The sequence below is a fragment of the Anas platyrhynchos genome, chromosome 6 (assembly GCF_047663525.1).
Source record: "Anas platyrhynchos isolate ZD024472 breed Pekin duck chromosome 6, IASCAAS_PekinDuck_T2T, whole genome shotgun sequence".
Lineage (NCBI taxonomy): Eukaryota > Metazoa > Chordata > Aves > Anseriformes > Anatidae > Anas > Anas platyrhynchos.
Window position 1 is genome coordinate 37,441,135 of NC_092592.1, and position 16,071 is coordinate 37,457,205.

At 37.8% G+C, this 16,071-nt stretch overlaps 1 protein-coding gene across 1 annotated transcript in view; it reads right to left on the reverse strand.

The window, feature by feature from the left end:
- CPXM2 (carboxypeptidase X, M14 family member 2) overlaps positions 1 to 16,071 on the reverse strand; it is a 78,211-nt gene that overhangs the window by 30,044 nt on the left and 32,096 nt on the right. Inside the window, exons 4-5 of the mRNA XM_005023173.6 lie at positions 6,515 to 6,599; positions 5,820 to 5,970 (exon numbers count right to left, since the gene is read on the reverse strand). Coding sequence (XP_005023230.3) covers positions 5,820 to 5,970; positions 6,515 to 6,599 — 236 coding nt within the window. The remainder of the gene's footprint in view (positions 1 to 5,819; positions 5,971 to 6,514; positions 6,600 to 16,071) is intronic.

The window sequence follows — 16,071 nt, forward strand, 5'->3', positions numbered from 1 at the left end:
CTCTGTTATTTTCAGTGAGAAAGTACTATATAGCAAAACCAATGGGAAAATAATTTAAATTAGAGCCTAACCAGATGAGTAAACAAGATTCCTTTGCTTGTGAAGACAAAGTTTTGAAGAATCAAGAGGGTGAAGTTTCAGGTAATGCACCTGCAACTGTAAGTCTTCTTTCCAACCTAACCGCATGCCAAATTCATGCAAGTCCACCCACTACAGCAATGCTACTGTAACCCTGCAGATAACTCTTAAAGGTTAGCCTATGGTAATTCACAGAAATTACTTATTAATGTATCGATGACCAAATAATAGCAAATGACCAAATGACCAAATAACACCTCTTCTAGAAAGATACAATGTACTGAATGCTGCATAGAGTATCTTTATTATTGTAAAAGTCACTGTTTTAAAAATATAGTAAGAAACATCAAAAAATTGCCAGGACATTGAAAGCTTTCTCTATCACCACAAGCCAAAGTATACAGCAGCTGATTTTTTCCTAATACTTTAATCCCATTCCTTCAAAGTCTGGCACTTTTTCCATACATCAAAAATTAATATCATGGGAATGACTGTGAATAGAGCACAGTTGGTGAAAAGTCAAGAAATTGAAAAAAACATACATTGAGAATGATTGCATCTCTAGACCTTCCTCAAAAAACTTGCACAATTTGACAGCTCCCCAGAGAGTTAACACTCATATTTTGCCAGGTTCTACTCTGAATTGGCTTGGATTACTGGATTTCTGCTGCAGCAGGAATACAGATCAGAAAATTAGAGGCTAAAATGTAGAAAAGCATAAAATCTCACGCACAGTTTCCTAGGCCCAACTTGGCAAAATTATATTTTGTAAAACAAAAGACCAAGAACCTCAAACCACAGAAGAGTTTGAATTGAAATATGCTCATTTATTCATGACACCACCTCAGACAGCCTCTCTTTCTTCCAAGGAGGAAAGATTTTGCAAAACTGTAGCACTCCTGTTTATACAGATGAATATATTAGTATTTTCTTCTGCTAGTCTATCTTTATATTACCAAGAGAATTAATAAAGTTTGCAGGTAAAGGTAGCTTGATTTTTTCACACCTTAATTCTTTGTAAATATGGACAAGTAACTCAGAAGATTTTTTCAATCTGCATTTACATGAAAGCAAGAGGTCAGCTCAGAAATTCCAGCATGTCAGCTCTGGGCCTTGCCCATGAATTTAACCCAGTACCAGGGCAGACTGATTCCTCAGAAGCCTGACATACAGATGGGATTTTCTGTTGTATTTTAGCTCTCCACAGCACCTCACAATTTTATATTACATATAGTGTGAGGTATAGTTAAATATCTCAAAACTAATTCCAGTTAAACATATTGCATGATGACAATATGACAGGTAAAAAACAAACCCTTAACCTGTTGTAGATGTTTGTTAAAATCTTTCTAGCATCTTTTAATCTTTCTAATGAGTTCCTACGGTTTTATTCTAAAAATAAGGGAAATTGGGCATTGGCAATACTTCTCTAAAATAGTAAACATTTTAGAAATTAAACACAAAATATCTTTTTAAAGATGACCACTACAGACTTGGAGGTATTACATACCTGTCATGCTGAGTATGGAGAAACATAATACATTGGCCTTCCCCAGTAACATTATTTAATTTGGTCTCATTTTTTTTCATTCTTTGCTCAGAAAAACTTCAAAAAAGTTTTAAATTGCACAGGATTAAGTTTTATCTTTATAACTATAAAAGCAGAACACAAGGATAGACTGGCACTCTAAGCAAAACTTTACTCTCAAAAGTAATGCACTGAGTTTAGCAGTGCTGAATGAACAATCGCTCATAACCGAAGAAAATTGAAGAGTTTTACATGGTGGGCTCATGCCTAGACTTAACCAGGTAGCGTGACAGAAAGAGGCAAGCAATGAGAATAGGACTGAATGATGCATCCACTGCAAAACACAGTCCTCCATTACAGAGCTAAAGCTGGTCTTTTATCTTGGGTTGAAAGTGATGGCATAATCATATCAATGACAGTTTTCCATATAAGAATTATTAAAAATTAAATTGTATCACAAATTTATTCCATTAAAAGAATTGCCTATTGCCTTGAATACTCTACAGTATAAATAAATGCATGAAGAGTTCAGCTAATTTTCTCTCTCCTATCTTCTGGGTACTTTTGATCATATGCATTTTCTTTTTGATTCTTAGGTTTGAAAAAGAGCAGGCAAGGAAAGTACATCCACCCCTCTGAGGCAATTGCAGAACATTTTGTGTGTCAGTCTACATCTGTGTAAACACTACCATCTTTGGAAACTGGAGAGAGAGTTGAATGTGGGTGCTTTTGTCCACCTTTTTTCCCCAACAAGTAATGGCAGCACTGATCCTTCACCACAGGTAGGATTTGCTGGCATTTTTCCTCTGAAGCTAAATGTTTTTCCATTGGTGAAACAGCAAATCACTTCTGTTGCCTGAAAGATGGTACTGACAGAATTCAGTAACATAGCTTTTGTTTTTGTACAGCTACTGTATTAGTCCAGAAAAGGCTGTTTGTCAAAACCAGCCTACAGTACAGCAAAAGTGTATTATGAATAATATATAAGCTTTTCACTAATAAAAATGACAATCTTAGAAATACAGATTATCCAATCAGTAGTATCTCTGCACAGATTGTATAAAGGTTTCTCACTTTTTGTCCAATGTTTAGGTTATCTAGCACACACTGTCCTACTACAGGAACAGGTCCTAGCTGGCTCTAACCACCTTCATGGCCTTCTGCCAATGCTAACAAGCTTTCCTAGAATATTAATATCTTATTCAGGTTTCTTTTTTGTCTGTTATTCCTTTCTTCCTTTCCCCCGTGAGCCTGCATGATGGAAAGCTGATACACAGTACAGGCTGAATGCAAACCATTTAATGTATTCAGGAATTAATAAAGACATAAAGCCTTACACTACAAGTTAAAAAGACCTGAAATGAGATTCAATCATGAAAGATTTCCAGAACTCTCTTCTTTCTTTACAACCTACTTTTTTTTTTTTTTTTCCTTGATGCATTCCCCTATGCCCTTTCTGTCCTCACTGCCATTGCCTCAGGAGGGCACAGTGCAGAGCAGCTCTAAAATCTGACCAAGCTGCTCTTCTTGACAACTTGTTTTCTTGCATGGTCACATTCAGGTGCAGATCTGGTCACAAATATACCAGGTATTCAAGAAAACTAAGTATAGCATAACTTCTTTCATGGATCATTGGGCTTTTGAAAGAATAGGGTTGTGAGAACTCACTGGTTTTAATGAAAAAAAAAAAAAAAAAAAAAAAAAGAAAACACAAACATTTCTTTTGAAAACTGACTTCTAGCTGTACAATCAGTGTATGATCAAAGAAGGCGGACCCATGGCCAAACCATCTGGTGATCTAACTGGAAACAAGTAAAGTGACTCCAATAAAGAGTGAGGAAGTTCAGTTATAGGGAACTGCAAAAAAAAATGTCCCACAGGAGGAAAGTATACATGGAGAGGCCTCTGCAACCTGGGTAGTTTTGTTTTGAGAGCTTTTTGTGTGATGAATAAAATGAGCTAGAAGAAAATATCCATCCTTTCTTAACTTAAAGGATGGCTCAGCAGCTTATCAAAGCATATTAGTTCTTTCAGTCCAATTACATTTTGAATAAACACACCCCCAATCCCATTGTGTTTCTCAATGAATGATTATGGTATTTTCTTTCAAGAATAAACGGAATCAGTCACTGCAGACAATTAACTCAATAAATGACTACCAGGAGGAAACACTGATGCTGTTTCCATGCTAATCCAAGATCTGCAACAAGCTGTAACACTACTCATTTCAACAGCGGAGTAAGTGCAGATATATTCCAATCTCAGTAACACCTTCACCACCGCTGGTAGCTGAAGGGTGACAAATGTTAATGTTGGAAAGCAGAATTTGACCCTGATAAGATATATAAGCAATAATAGAGGGTAAAACTACCGCATTTACAAAACAAACAACAACAAAACTTAAAATATCTACATATTTTCTATTTCTTTAAGTACTGTTCTATGGAATTGAAAAGGATTATGAGTAATTCTCTATAAATTGCTCTTTAAAATAGTTTGAGTGTCATCTCCATTATTCTCTGGAGACCTCGGTGCATGTCCTGTAGTAGAGTTATGGTGACAATGAAACCTCTTTTTCTTCAGTCTCACACCATTTTATACAGAATAGAGCTCTGCAGCCACATATGGGAATTTGGGGCAATTTCATCTGTCCTACCAAAAGCTGAGAGGAAATGCTGGCTCTGGAATTGCTCCTCCATGGTAAGAGGTATAGTGGGAAACAAACAACGTGTGGAAGTGGAGTTCTGAACCCATGGTTGAAATAAGTCAGAATCCTACCAAAAAAGTGAACAGTGTCTTACACAAGATTCCTCTGATCATTTCTATTCAGGTCCAGGATGGATTTGTTACCAACAGAAAAGCAGTTGCCTAAGTGCTGCTAACTTGCACTGCTTCATTTTAAGATACCAATTTAGTTTTATGACAATAGTTGTTACATACTTTTCTTTAGAGAATTACCCCTTCCATGACCCACACTGGTTTTATTCTCCCATGAGTATTTAAACATCTAAAGGACAAAAATCAGGCTACCTCTGCTTGGTATGTGAAGACCCTACATCAACAGTGGAATTGGATGCAGCAAGTCTCTGAACAGCAGCAGTCACAGTTAAAGTAGTAATGATAGGCACTGGAAAGGCAGTTTTCTTTCTGGTTCTAGTATTTCTGAAAATATTATTCATAGCCCCCTGCAAAAAAAAGAGAGAGCTATCCCCAAGGTGCCAGAATTTAAGAGCAAAGAAAAAAGCAGACGAAAGATCTGGAATGAGTAGCGAACAACTTAAAAAAAAAAAAAAAAAAAAAGGTTTGAATGAACAGTTCTACAAATATCTATGTAGATACAGATAGGTCAATGTGAATCGACCACGAGACTATTTATGATATGCTTAGCAGAAACGTGGGTTCACCATAATTTGCTATATTGAATGCCTCTTTTTAAAGTGGCTTTGTATAAGTTTGTAATCTGTATACACTAACAAAGTCCTAATTATATTTTGAGCTTATATAGTAATAAAGAAACACATAATGCTTAACGTTTCTGCTAAACATCTTGTTGTGTTTTTTCAGTCTTTATCAAGAACAAGACCATTTACTGTCATCTGAAACTTACCAGGAGTCACATTGGATTCAACAACACTTTAAATATGCTAGATTTTTTGTTTTGTTTTGTTTGTTTGTTTGTTTGTTTTAAATGTATCCCCAATACCTCCCTTCTCTGTCCCCAAAATAAGCACTAGTTCATTCACAGCTTCTGACTTCAAATTAATTCAAGGAAGTCCTATAGCTTTTGAAACAAAATTAAAATAAAAAAATAAAAAATAAATCAGATGACATAATTATAATGGTTCTTTCTTGCCTTAAAAGCTTAAGACATCTGCAAGTGACTGCCTTGATATATAATTCTATTGCCTCTCTAGTACATGTGTACTCAGTAAGATTAATTGCTCTGCACTTCAGCCCAAACAACAGAGAAAATCTTGTTAGATCATCCATGCCAACTCGTTCTTATTAATATAGCCACTTATATATATTATGCAGTTGCATTTGAAATGAGCTATCCTAATATTGCCCATGTGTCTGGGCAGATATTTTTCATTTCTTTTCACATAATGCTGTCCATTAAAGAGAGGTATTATATCAAGATATCCAATGGAAATAAAATTTCTGTGTCTTGGCACAGCCAGCCATGTCAGCACCAACCAAGCAAGACTCTTACCTGGCAAAGGACATCCTAAGATTTCTAATCTCATACAGATGCTACCTTCTTCGTACCAGGACCGAGGGTTTATGCGGATATAGCGTGCAACCAGTGGCACTGGCAGCATATTGAGAACTGGGATCTCTTTCTCACTATTTCCTTCAAAAATCTGCGTAGGCAACAAACATATGAAAACAGTAAGATCATTTCTTCAAAAAGGCTTTCTACACCTTTGGTAACAGAATCAGATAAAGTCACCTGGTACAGGCCCAGGTCAATGGTGGCTCAGACCAGAATTGCTCTTCAAAGAGCACGGTCCCTCCGTGCTCCTCAGAGCAGGGGCAGAAGAGCCAGAGCTCCACACCCTCCCTCTAGTAATGGGCACCTCGTGTACATGAGATGTCCCCAGGTATCAATGGACAGATGCTAACCCTTGTGCAGGACATGCAATTAGAGACATTTCTCATCTCAGGTAAGACTACTACCAGGGTGTTATCCACATCCATAGGCAGACTCATGCAGATTTGCCATACAGAATATTCTGAGTCCCTCTCCATATTATACAATGTGCTTTTAAAGTTACATCAGGATGGTGGGACTACAGAGATACTGCCTTTTACTCTTATACTTATTAATCTGGCAAATCAAAATCCCACATAGGCAGCCTCCCTCCCCCCACCTTTTTCACAGAACAATAGTTTTGTGATACTCACCACATCTCCAGATTCGTTTTTGACAGCTGTCCATGCATGACTGTCATTGCTCACCAGTACTCTGTAAGAAGTCACCCAGTTACTCCTTGAAAAAGACAAAGCAGCAAGTTATTTTTTCCATAGATAACAGTGACTGCAAATTGCATTGTAATAAAGCTTCTAAGGTTGGAAACCCCACTTGGCACAGTCCTACCAACACTTGGATTAAAAGAGTGACATGCGGATCTAGATTTAACAGATAATTAAGAAATGCCAGTGCACAGACAAAAAAAAATAAAAATATTCTAGGATTCCAGGGTGCGAGGGAATACTGCTCTCCTTTCCTTTTCAGGTTAAATGGCTTGTCTAGAACAGATATATTCACTCCAGCATTGAGAACTCTTATCTGTTCAGGCACAGAACACGTTATTTCTACAATTGTTATCAGAGAAGATAGAAAAAAATAAAACCTCCCCAATGAGAAGTCTGTGAATTTTAAGCATCAGTTTTTTCATTCACTTGTTTTCTATTTACAAGCTGGTTCCATTCCTCTGTACAAGCATTAGTCCTTCACCTGGCACCAATATTGAATAGTCCATAGCTTGTGAACCAGAGCCTGCGGTCATTCCCAGTTTTATTAGCAGTAGGTTGGAACGCAGACATAATTCTGCCTCTTCACAGCAGTCTAATTGATCACAGTACTTGTGCATTACTGCAAGATCAGTCTTTGATAGTTTGATCTTTCTAGTGGTCTGTTTCCTTGATTTACAGGAAAATCCCCTTTAATCTCAAAAGTAAAATCTTCATTCATACAAAGGTAATACCTTGTCTGTATTAATCCAAAGATGAGTTAAAAGAAATAAGTTCCTACTTCCCCTATTCTGAGTGGAGATTCATCAATGTAGCTCATACACCGTCTAGACATTTCCCATGGTAATGTGTATACATCTCTGGGGAAGGTAACACCCTGACTCTTCCATCATAAGTTTATTTTATTTTTTTTTCCCTTCATAAAAGCTGGTTTCAATAGGCGGTAGCTTGGAGGAGAGTCATGCCTCAGAGATATCTTTGTACTGTAATGATAGTCCAGGATGTTTAAATCCAGTTTTCATGTATGCAAACAAATCATCTGCAACCACCTGTCCTGTAGAGCAGTCATTCTTGAAAGCAGGCTCTTAACTAAGCTACATATTAGAGGTACTGAGAGTGAAACCTGAGTAAGGAGAGCTCTTAGGATTAAAAAGAACAGGGGCAATAGGAGTTGTGGGAGAAACAACAGGTCATATGGATCAGAGATACAGGAAGACCTGGAAGGACAGACACACCTAAGAACTTGTTCTACCATACACATGCAACTATATGTACTTTTATTTCTTTTAAATAAGAAAAACATTAACAAGCTACTTATGAATGTTCACATATTGACTTAACTGTGTTTATGTTTAAAGGGGCAAATTAGCCTTCACGTGTTCTATAGAAAGTATTCAGGCTTCCAATGGATGTATAAGGGCAAATTCAGCAGCCCCAGGATCAACACAATTTCACCCAGCTTTGTAAGAAAATACATGGATCCCTTAACCTCCTTTTGCAAAAAAAGAATGACCTCCAAATAACATTCAAGTCAAAGTATGGAAGCAGGAAATTTATAGCTTTAGATGTCCAACTCTTTCATTTTCTATCCCATTTGTATGAATGATTCAAACTGAGGTCTAGACTTGAAATGACAGAAAACCAAAGTGCTTAGTAGGATGTACTTCTGCGTGCAACCTATAAGTACCCCGAAAAAGTCAGAGGGTAAATATGTGCTTTTGAAAGAACTGACTGAAATAATCCAACTGTTATACACTGGTACCTGTACTTTGCAAACCTTTGACCATCCATTTTAGATGAAAAGGTTTTGCACTTCATGTTATTTTAAATGGAAAAATGTTGGCTACTGCCATGCAGATTGAACTCTTTTTTATTGTACGTAGCTTGTAATGAACACATTACTTCAACATTTGTTGAAAGACTTTAACAAGTTAGCAGCCCTTGAAAATACTTATTTTCTGCCTGTCAACAGAAGATCTCCTGGGGTAGAGGCTCCTCCTGAGGTAGCAGATCTGTGAAGTGCCATGCTGGCATCTCAAGTCTTTGTGGCTGTGAAAGAATATACAATAAGGTAGACCGTGACTCCAGTGCCCTACACAAGTTCCCAGCAACTCTTGAAAAGAACTTTTCCCTCAACTTTGGCAATAACGTGGTAGTTGCATCAAAATATTTCACTTTCACTCATACATGTAAGCTGAAGGAAGGCAGATTTACATCTATCAAAGATAAAAAGGAAGAATTTCAGAAATGGGCAACATCAAACCTCCATGAAGAAAAAACAACTTTTTCAAATGAAAAATAAAGCAAGCTTAAGAGCAAGACTTACAAGTTTAAATGGGTGAGGAGGAAGGGGCATGCATATTCAGTGCACAACTGAATTATGGCCATTTTTTAAAATCAGGATTAGCCAAAGAGTCTACGTTACAAACCAGAAGATACCATCTACTGCTGAATGCAGAACAACAAAAAAACAACCACACAACTAGCTGCATAATTAAAATCAGGACAAACAATGCATCCATATTCATTACCCTACAGCTGGAAAAAAAAATATTCTAAGAGAATATTGAGACCACACAAAAACAAGATAAAAACAGGCATTCTTTATAATTGAGAACATTGTAAGAAAGTCACAGCACTTATACAATTTTTTATTTTTATTTTTAAAGAACCAGGTCAATTTACTGGCACAAGAAAATATGTTGTTGTTATACTAATGTTTCCCAGCTAGGACTTATTTACCATATTTTAATTTTCTCATTCCATATACTCACAAAAGTTCAAACTTCTCCTGAAGGAAAATGTATACTAATCAGTAGTACACATAATCCATCTTGAGTGATAACAAGTAACATGCTTTTCAGAGGCAGTCTGCCAATTAAAACACAAATGGGACTTCATCCAATCTTGTATGGTTGCAGTATCGAAGGACTACAGAGGGTCGTGGGAGGAGATAAATCAGTGTGATGTATTAGGTCACACACCACAGACTTAACTGGGCTTGCCTGTAAGGAATAAACATCCCTTTTGCATCTGTTGAGCTGTAGAATAAACAAATCACAGGTGACCAGCTCTTTCTCCCACTAACACTAAATAGCCAAAGTGCCTCTGTGGGTTTAAGTTCCTCCTCCTTTTTTCCCCCCTACATGTCATAAGAAGGAAATAAAAAGCTTCTGCCACTATTAAGGAGGTTGCTGTAAATTCAATCTCCCCTCAAAAAAAAGCTGTCTTCTGCCTTGAAATCACATTCCCAACTGAGTGTCTTTAAACCCCAGGCACTTCTACAGATCCAGATCTGCAAGCAACATTTACATGTTAAATCTTCCTGAAAGCTGCAGGTTTTCCATATAAATTCCATATAAATTCCCATCCATGTGCAGCAAGGGAGGTCTGATACTTCCAGGGAGCGGATCAACGCGTTGCACATGCTCAAATCAACAGCCAGCCTGTTTACAGCAAGCACAGTGCTTCCTGGAATCGAAGAGTTTAATTCTTACAGGGTGTCTGGTTTGTTCATGTGTACATGGAAATGTAAAGCTTTCAGGGAAACCCATCACAAAGAAAAGCCTTGTGCCAGAAGTAGTACTGGGGAATGTCATCTGCTTTCTTTTGTTAGTGACAATAAGATTCATCTCATTGGGTTTTGGAGTTGCAGACACAATTTCTGCAGCACATCACATGAAATCCTTTTTGGGCCCCATCAGCACTGAACAATAAAGCCATCTAAGGAAACTTGAAAGAAAAGTATAAAGTTTTACAGTACTTAGGATGTCCCTACAGTTGTTATAGAGAAGCTCTTCTGAATTCAGTCTATAAAACTTCCCTGGACATTAGTATTATATCTCTGAGACAAAATACACAGGCATTTGTTACACAGTCAAGGAGGCAGAACTCAGGGAAGAGTCGTACATCAGCATTCAGAAAGGAACAAATTAATTATCGAGGTTTTCTTGGTAGGAAGCTAGGCAATACAGAAGGTATAGGTTAACAGTATCTTTTCAAGTACTAAGAGTTCATTGCACTCTAGCACAAAGATGAGCTTAAGTGCTACCTACATGATTTCCTCAGAATTTCATCTATGCTATAAAAAGATCACAAGATGTAGATTTGACAGGAATAGTTTGGATCCAGGTGTTTCCCATTAACAATCCTTTTTAAAAATTACACCAGCTTCATCTCTTCAAGAAATCTATTTGAAAAATCTCTTTATCTTTTGCCAAGATTAATCAACTTGTTTCAAAGAAAGTAAATATAAAAATCAAAACACAATTCCAATTCACTTACTGTAATGAAATTCTTAAAGTTATTTTCTATAATTAGTTGATTTTCATCTGTGATGAATTGTCTTTAGATTATGCTTATTTAAACATTTTCAATTCAGTTTCCCGTGATGTATGGAAGCGTCCAGCTTATGCATTTCCATCCAAAAAAGGCAAGCTGAGGGAAGCTTAAGCAACTTGCCTATGGACAGAGGCAAGTCTCTTATTATATTATTATATTCTCTTATTTCTTTATGTAAGAAGCACTGATATCAAAATGCAGCATAGCACACAGACAGCGCTGAATGAGAAGCAGTGAAGAGATGCCAGGCAGTTTGGCTGCCTGACCTCCGGCAGGTGAGTACATTAATTGAGACTTCTGACTATTTGGATATGGTTTTATTTCATTTGAGCAGGATCTGCTACATGACCTATTTTAAGGCCAGGCTCCTCAAATATGGGAAGCTGAATAAGGAACAAATAAAATTATCTCAGTCTCCAAGTGTGCTTGTACACATCACCAAATTGCCCCGTGACTTAAGACAAATGAGGAAGGTTGGCAGGTGCCTGTCAGTAGAAGCTGGAGACCACAGCAGCTGAGATGCTGGAGATGAGACTAGCAAGCACTGGCAGAGTTCAGGCTAGCACTGTCTACAGTGGACCTGGCTCCAGCTGACCATATTATTTTTGCTACTGTCAGGATAACCTGATTTACCTGCATTATAAAACCTCAGAAATAATAGAAGATAGAAACAGGCAAGCAAACAGATTTATATCTTCCAATAATGTATAAACAGACATTCCAAAGTGGTTGAAACAGAAATATCTCTAGAAAAAAAAAAAGTTAGGCAAATTTTAGATTAATCTCTAACGATGCAACAGAATCAGCATGCTGGCAATTAAATGACTTTCTGCTTGAAAAAGCAATCTGTAGTCTCTTGCAAATAAATATAAAACCATTAATATAATCTAATAACATTTATGCAGATAACATTTTAAATCACCTACTGCCCAACAGTTTCCAGAACAAACCAAGTCAGAAAATGCTCTGGCTAACCACAGGTAGCCCATCAAGTTTTACAAACTAATTAAAATAAATATGATTTAAGAGATGGAGCTTGAATAGCAAGCAAGGGTGTTTTTTTTTTAATAATTGAAATCTTTTAATATTTAATTTTTTAAATTGCTTCTAGCTGACTTAAATGAATATACTGCTGTGAAATCTGCTCTTCAGAGGCCTTGTGAAAAAAAGCTCAGGGCCAGAATTTCACTTGCTATGGATGAATTAAGCATGAATTTTTTCAAAGCTCCCTTCTCAAGTGAGTAGAAACTGGGAAAATTTCACTCTCAATGTTTGCTACTTACTGCTGGGTTTTTATGATTTTTTTTTTCTCTGATTTTCTAACTTTCCTTGAAAATTCAGTTTCCTGTTGTTGTTTCACATTCAGACTGTAACAAAACCTGAGGGTCCCAGGCCTCAGGTCAAAAACATCCTCTGCCTCTAAGATGTTAGTCTTAACACCTACCATTCACAAGGCAACCTTGCAAAGGGTTTGAAATTCTTGCATGCATTTGAAATCTTTCCTACATCAGACCTTCCCCTTTCATGTCTTTTATACCTGCTGAACACAAACAAGGTGTTTTTGATTCCACCTTCCTTTGTGGAATTTCACATTGTCCCTTTCTTTTCTGTGCCCACCACACCTTTTCATATTGGTTACATACTTCAGATGAATCCAAACTATACAGCCACTGCCACATCATGCATTGTCTCCTGCTCGTGAATATTAAATTAATGGAAAATAAAAAGCTCCAAAAGTAACCAGCAAATATTGCCATTTGTGTGCACAGCTGTGAGCATATTTAAAGCAATGCTGATAGGGCTCATGCCTACCAAGTGCACACAATACCACAACCAAGTGCAGTTCAGTGTGTGCAAAAGGGACACTAGCTTGGGAAGGATGCTCAGGTGGAGGGAAAAGCAGCAGCTGCCAGACAGCCTTTCAGTAACCCCCCTGTGGTCACTCTCATTGCAACGAGTCATATTTCACATTCAAAGATATAAAAATCAAATCTGTGAATGATAAACAGGTTTAAGCAGTTGCCTGTGTCCTATCTGGTGTATCCTTTTCCTGTTTCAGCTCATTTGATTTAAAGTTTCCCAGTCTGGTTCCTTACATGGGAGTTAACAAGCCTTCCTTCACCTTCTGAACACCCCCAACAGCATCACTGCAGAACAGGTTCTCTCCACACAATGTTGCCCTTTCCAAGAGCTGAGTTGTGGCTAACCAGCCAGGAGCACTCCTCGTGGGGATGGCAGTGACCCAGCCTCTGCACCATGAGTCACTAAGTACCCAGCAAAACAGTCCTAACTGGAGCGCGAACACCGTGACAAATCCTACCCACAGCAAAATGTCAGCGGTTCTGACATTCTTGTCAAGCAGAGTAGCAAAAGCACAAGTACGTTTCTGGGTGCACTGCTGCAAAACTCCACCCACGCAGGATCACTAGAGGTGGTCACAGAGCGGCTCCCGAACTTCAGGAGCAGGCAGCAAGCATCCATAAGAAGCACTGGGCTGCGTGCCACACCATGCACAGGGCACAAAGACCAAGGAGGAAGGTGAACCTAGCAAAGGGAGTGAAGATAAGTAGATAGAGAGCACTTGAGGCTGAAGATGCTAAAAGCTGACTGCCTGGATACCACAACACAAAACCCAAGATATAGTTCCACCAAGCCAGAATTACTGAAAAATATAGCTTACTAACAAAGCCAGTGATAAACACCAGTATAGTAGGTAACTAGTAACATTGATGTGTTGAGGGAGCTTTTTCTACACTGAATCCAGATTGTTGCATAACTCCCATCCTATATTTGATATGATTTCAGTGGATTTGGAGCAATTCACTCAGTGAAAGTGACTTCAGTGAGGCTGTAACAATCTCTGCAGTCCTCACCCAGTCAGGGCAAATAACAGCTCACACTGATTTAATGCACTGTAACGGTTCATGTCAGTACGCAGCAGCTGCTTGTTTTATTACAAGACTTGGATAAAAAATTTAGACATTTTCATTGAATTTGCTGAAGTCTTTAATGAGGGTCTGTTTTAGCAACCTCTGCATGGTGACAACATATTGCTTTGAAAGACAATGCCAGCCATGGCAGTTGTTCTTGTGAACTGGGATGTATTTACAATTATCCCACGATGCTTTCAAAAGCAGCATTGTGCCTTTTTGTGCATGTTTTGTCCTTTCTTCCCATGTACGGTGCAAAATTGTTTTCTTATGCATCTGTAGCAACAAGTCAAATACCAATGATTATCCACTATGCTTACCCAAATGCCACTGTGGCTCCACTGGGATATCACTGCTTAATTCCTGATTATTGGAGTACCAGAGACACTGATGTTACCTTCTCCTCATGAAGATAGTTACTATTTCTAAGACCATGACAGGCTGCTGAACTGGGAATGAAGCAAGAAATTCTACCTTCCTGTAAGCAAGGAAGTTTATTAACTTGAAACCCTCTCATAATGACTGCCTATAAAAGTAAAACAATATTTTCATAAAGCTCAAGTTCTTAAGCTTTTTTTGGAAAAAAAGTATTTTGACTTTCACCTGCAAAATTCCAGAAATTTTCTTTAGAACTTGATCATTTTACAGATTGTTTCACCCATAATCTTTCACATTGTCATTGTATTTCATGATATGTAGTGCTTAGTGCTTAACTTAACGTGTTTGAAAGATTAATTTTAATAAAATGCACCATCACAGATACAACTTGATAACTGAAATATCGCATCAACTTCTCTAATATCAAAACATCCTCCGCATTGAAAGTCTGAAGCATTCTATTAAAAGTACACATTGAGTCTATTTAGACATGTTTTTTTTCTTGATACAAGAGATGGTGTTGAGTTATCAAGATTGTTTGGGTTGTGGGAAACATGTTTCCTATGTTTTTTAGATTCTTGCCAAACTGCTAAGAGTGATTAATATTTTCTTTCCCTCTGTCAAAAGAGTACATATTTTAAACTATCACATCATTGTTTTAAACATGGCACAATTCCACAGTGATGGTTCCAGTGTCCCACTCAGCCTTGAACAGTTGTTTAAAGATACATAGTTCATAAAAGTCAAAGATGTATTGGCAGAACTGGAGAATTATACTCTATATTTCTCCCCCAAATATTCAGCCGTAAATCCTCTGGTAGCCCAGGTCAATCTTTTCTGCTGGCATTGTCAGGCTCTAAGAGGAGGACATCCCAGGCATTTCATCACTCACACAACTTATCTGAAGGCAAACAAAACAGTTCTGCATAGAGATATCAATATCATCTTTTTATTAACTACGGGATAGTCATAGTGAAACAGCATGGTAATGGCCAAGAGACTGAATTCCAAATATACTTAGTTCATAGGAAGGAACTGATGTTCTGCTCAGTTTCAAGGTGTTAGATCTTATTTATACTGGACCACACTAGTTCGTTTCAGATGTCATCAGGATAAAGTCAGAAAGGAGCCCTGTTTCTTGTAGCTGTTCCCCATTACCTCAGAAATACAACATCTGCAGATCTGGACAGTCTAGCCAGTGTTTGCTATTTACAACATTAAAAGAGTGCTTCACCATTTTGGGTCTCTCAAGAATGACTGAGGTGCCTGAATAGCTCTAGCTATCGAGTCCACATGGTTGCTTTGACCGGTAAAAGGAAAGACTCCTCAAATTCAGTTTTCATTCAAAGGCTGTTTCTGCTCATTACAGGAGGGAAAGAGAAAAGCAGAAAGATTTGTTTCCAAGTTACTGTCATGGAATTTGCAGCCACACAGTTCAAGTACAACATTTGACTTCAAGAAGTGTTTTTCTCTATAAAGGAAGTGATTAAACAATTCAAATATTCATTACTAACCAAGCATGGTTTCCTTCTTTCTCTAGTCAGGTCACATGTGCTTTCAAGAGCTGTTTCCATACCTTGGCCTCTTTCTCCTCAAGGCTCTCATGTCTCAAGCCCAGGCCCAGGAGCCCTGGGAAAGCAAGCAGAGCCACAGCCCACAGGGGAAGGTGGACAATAAAAAACAACTGTGCAAGTGAGACTGGGAGAGAAATAACTGAGGTGAAGCAGTTCCTGCCTGCATAAAAATAGTGACAACCCCTTGCATTTTTGTGTACTTTGCATTATATCAGGCATATCCTTTATTTCATCAATACCCTCTGAAGTTTTAAAACCAAGAAGC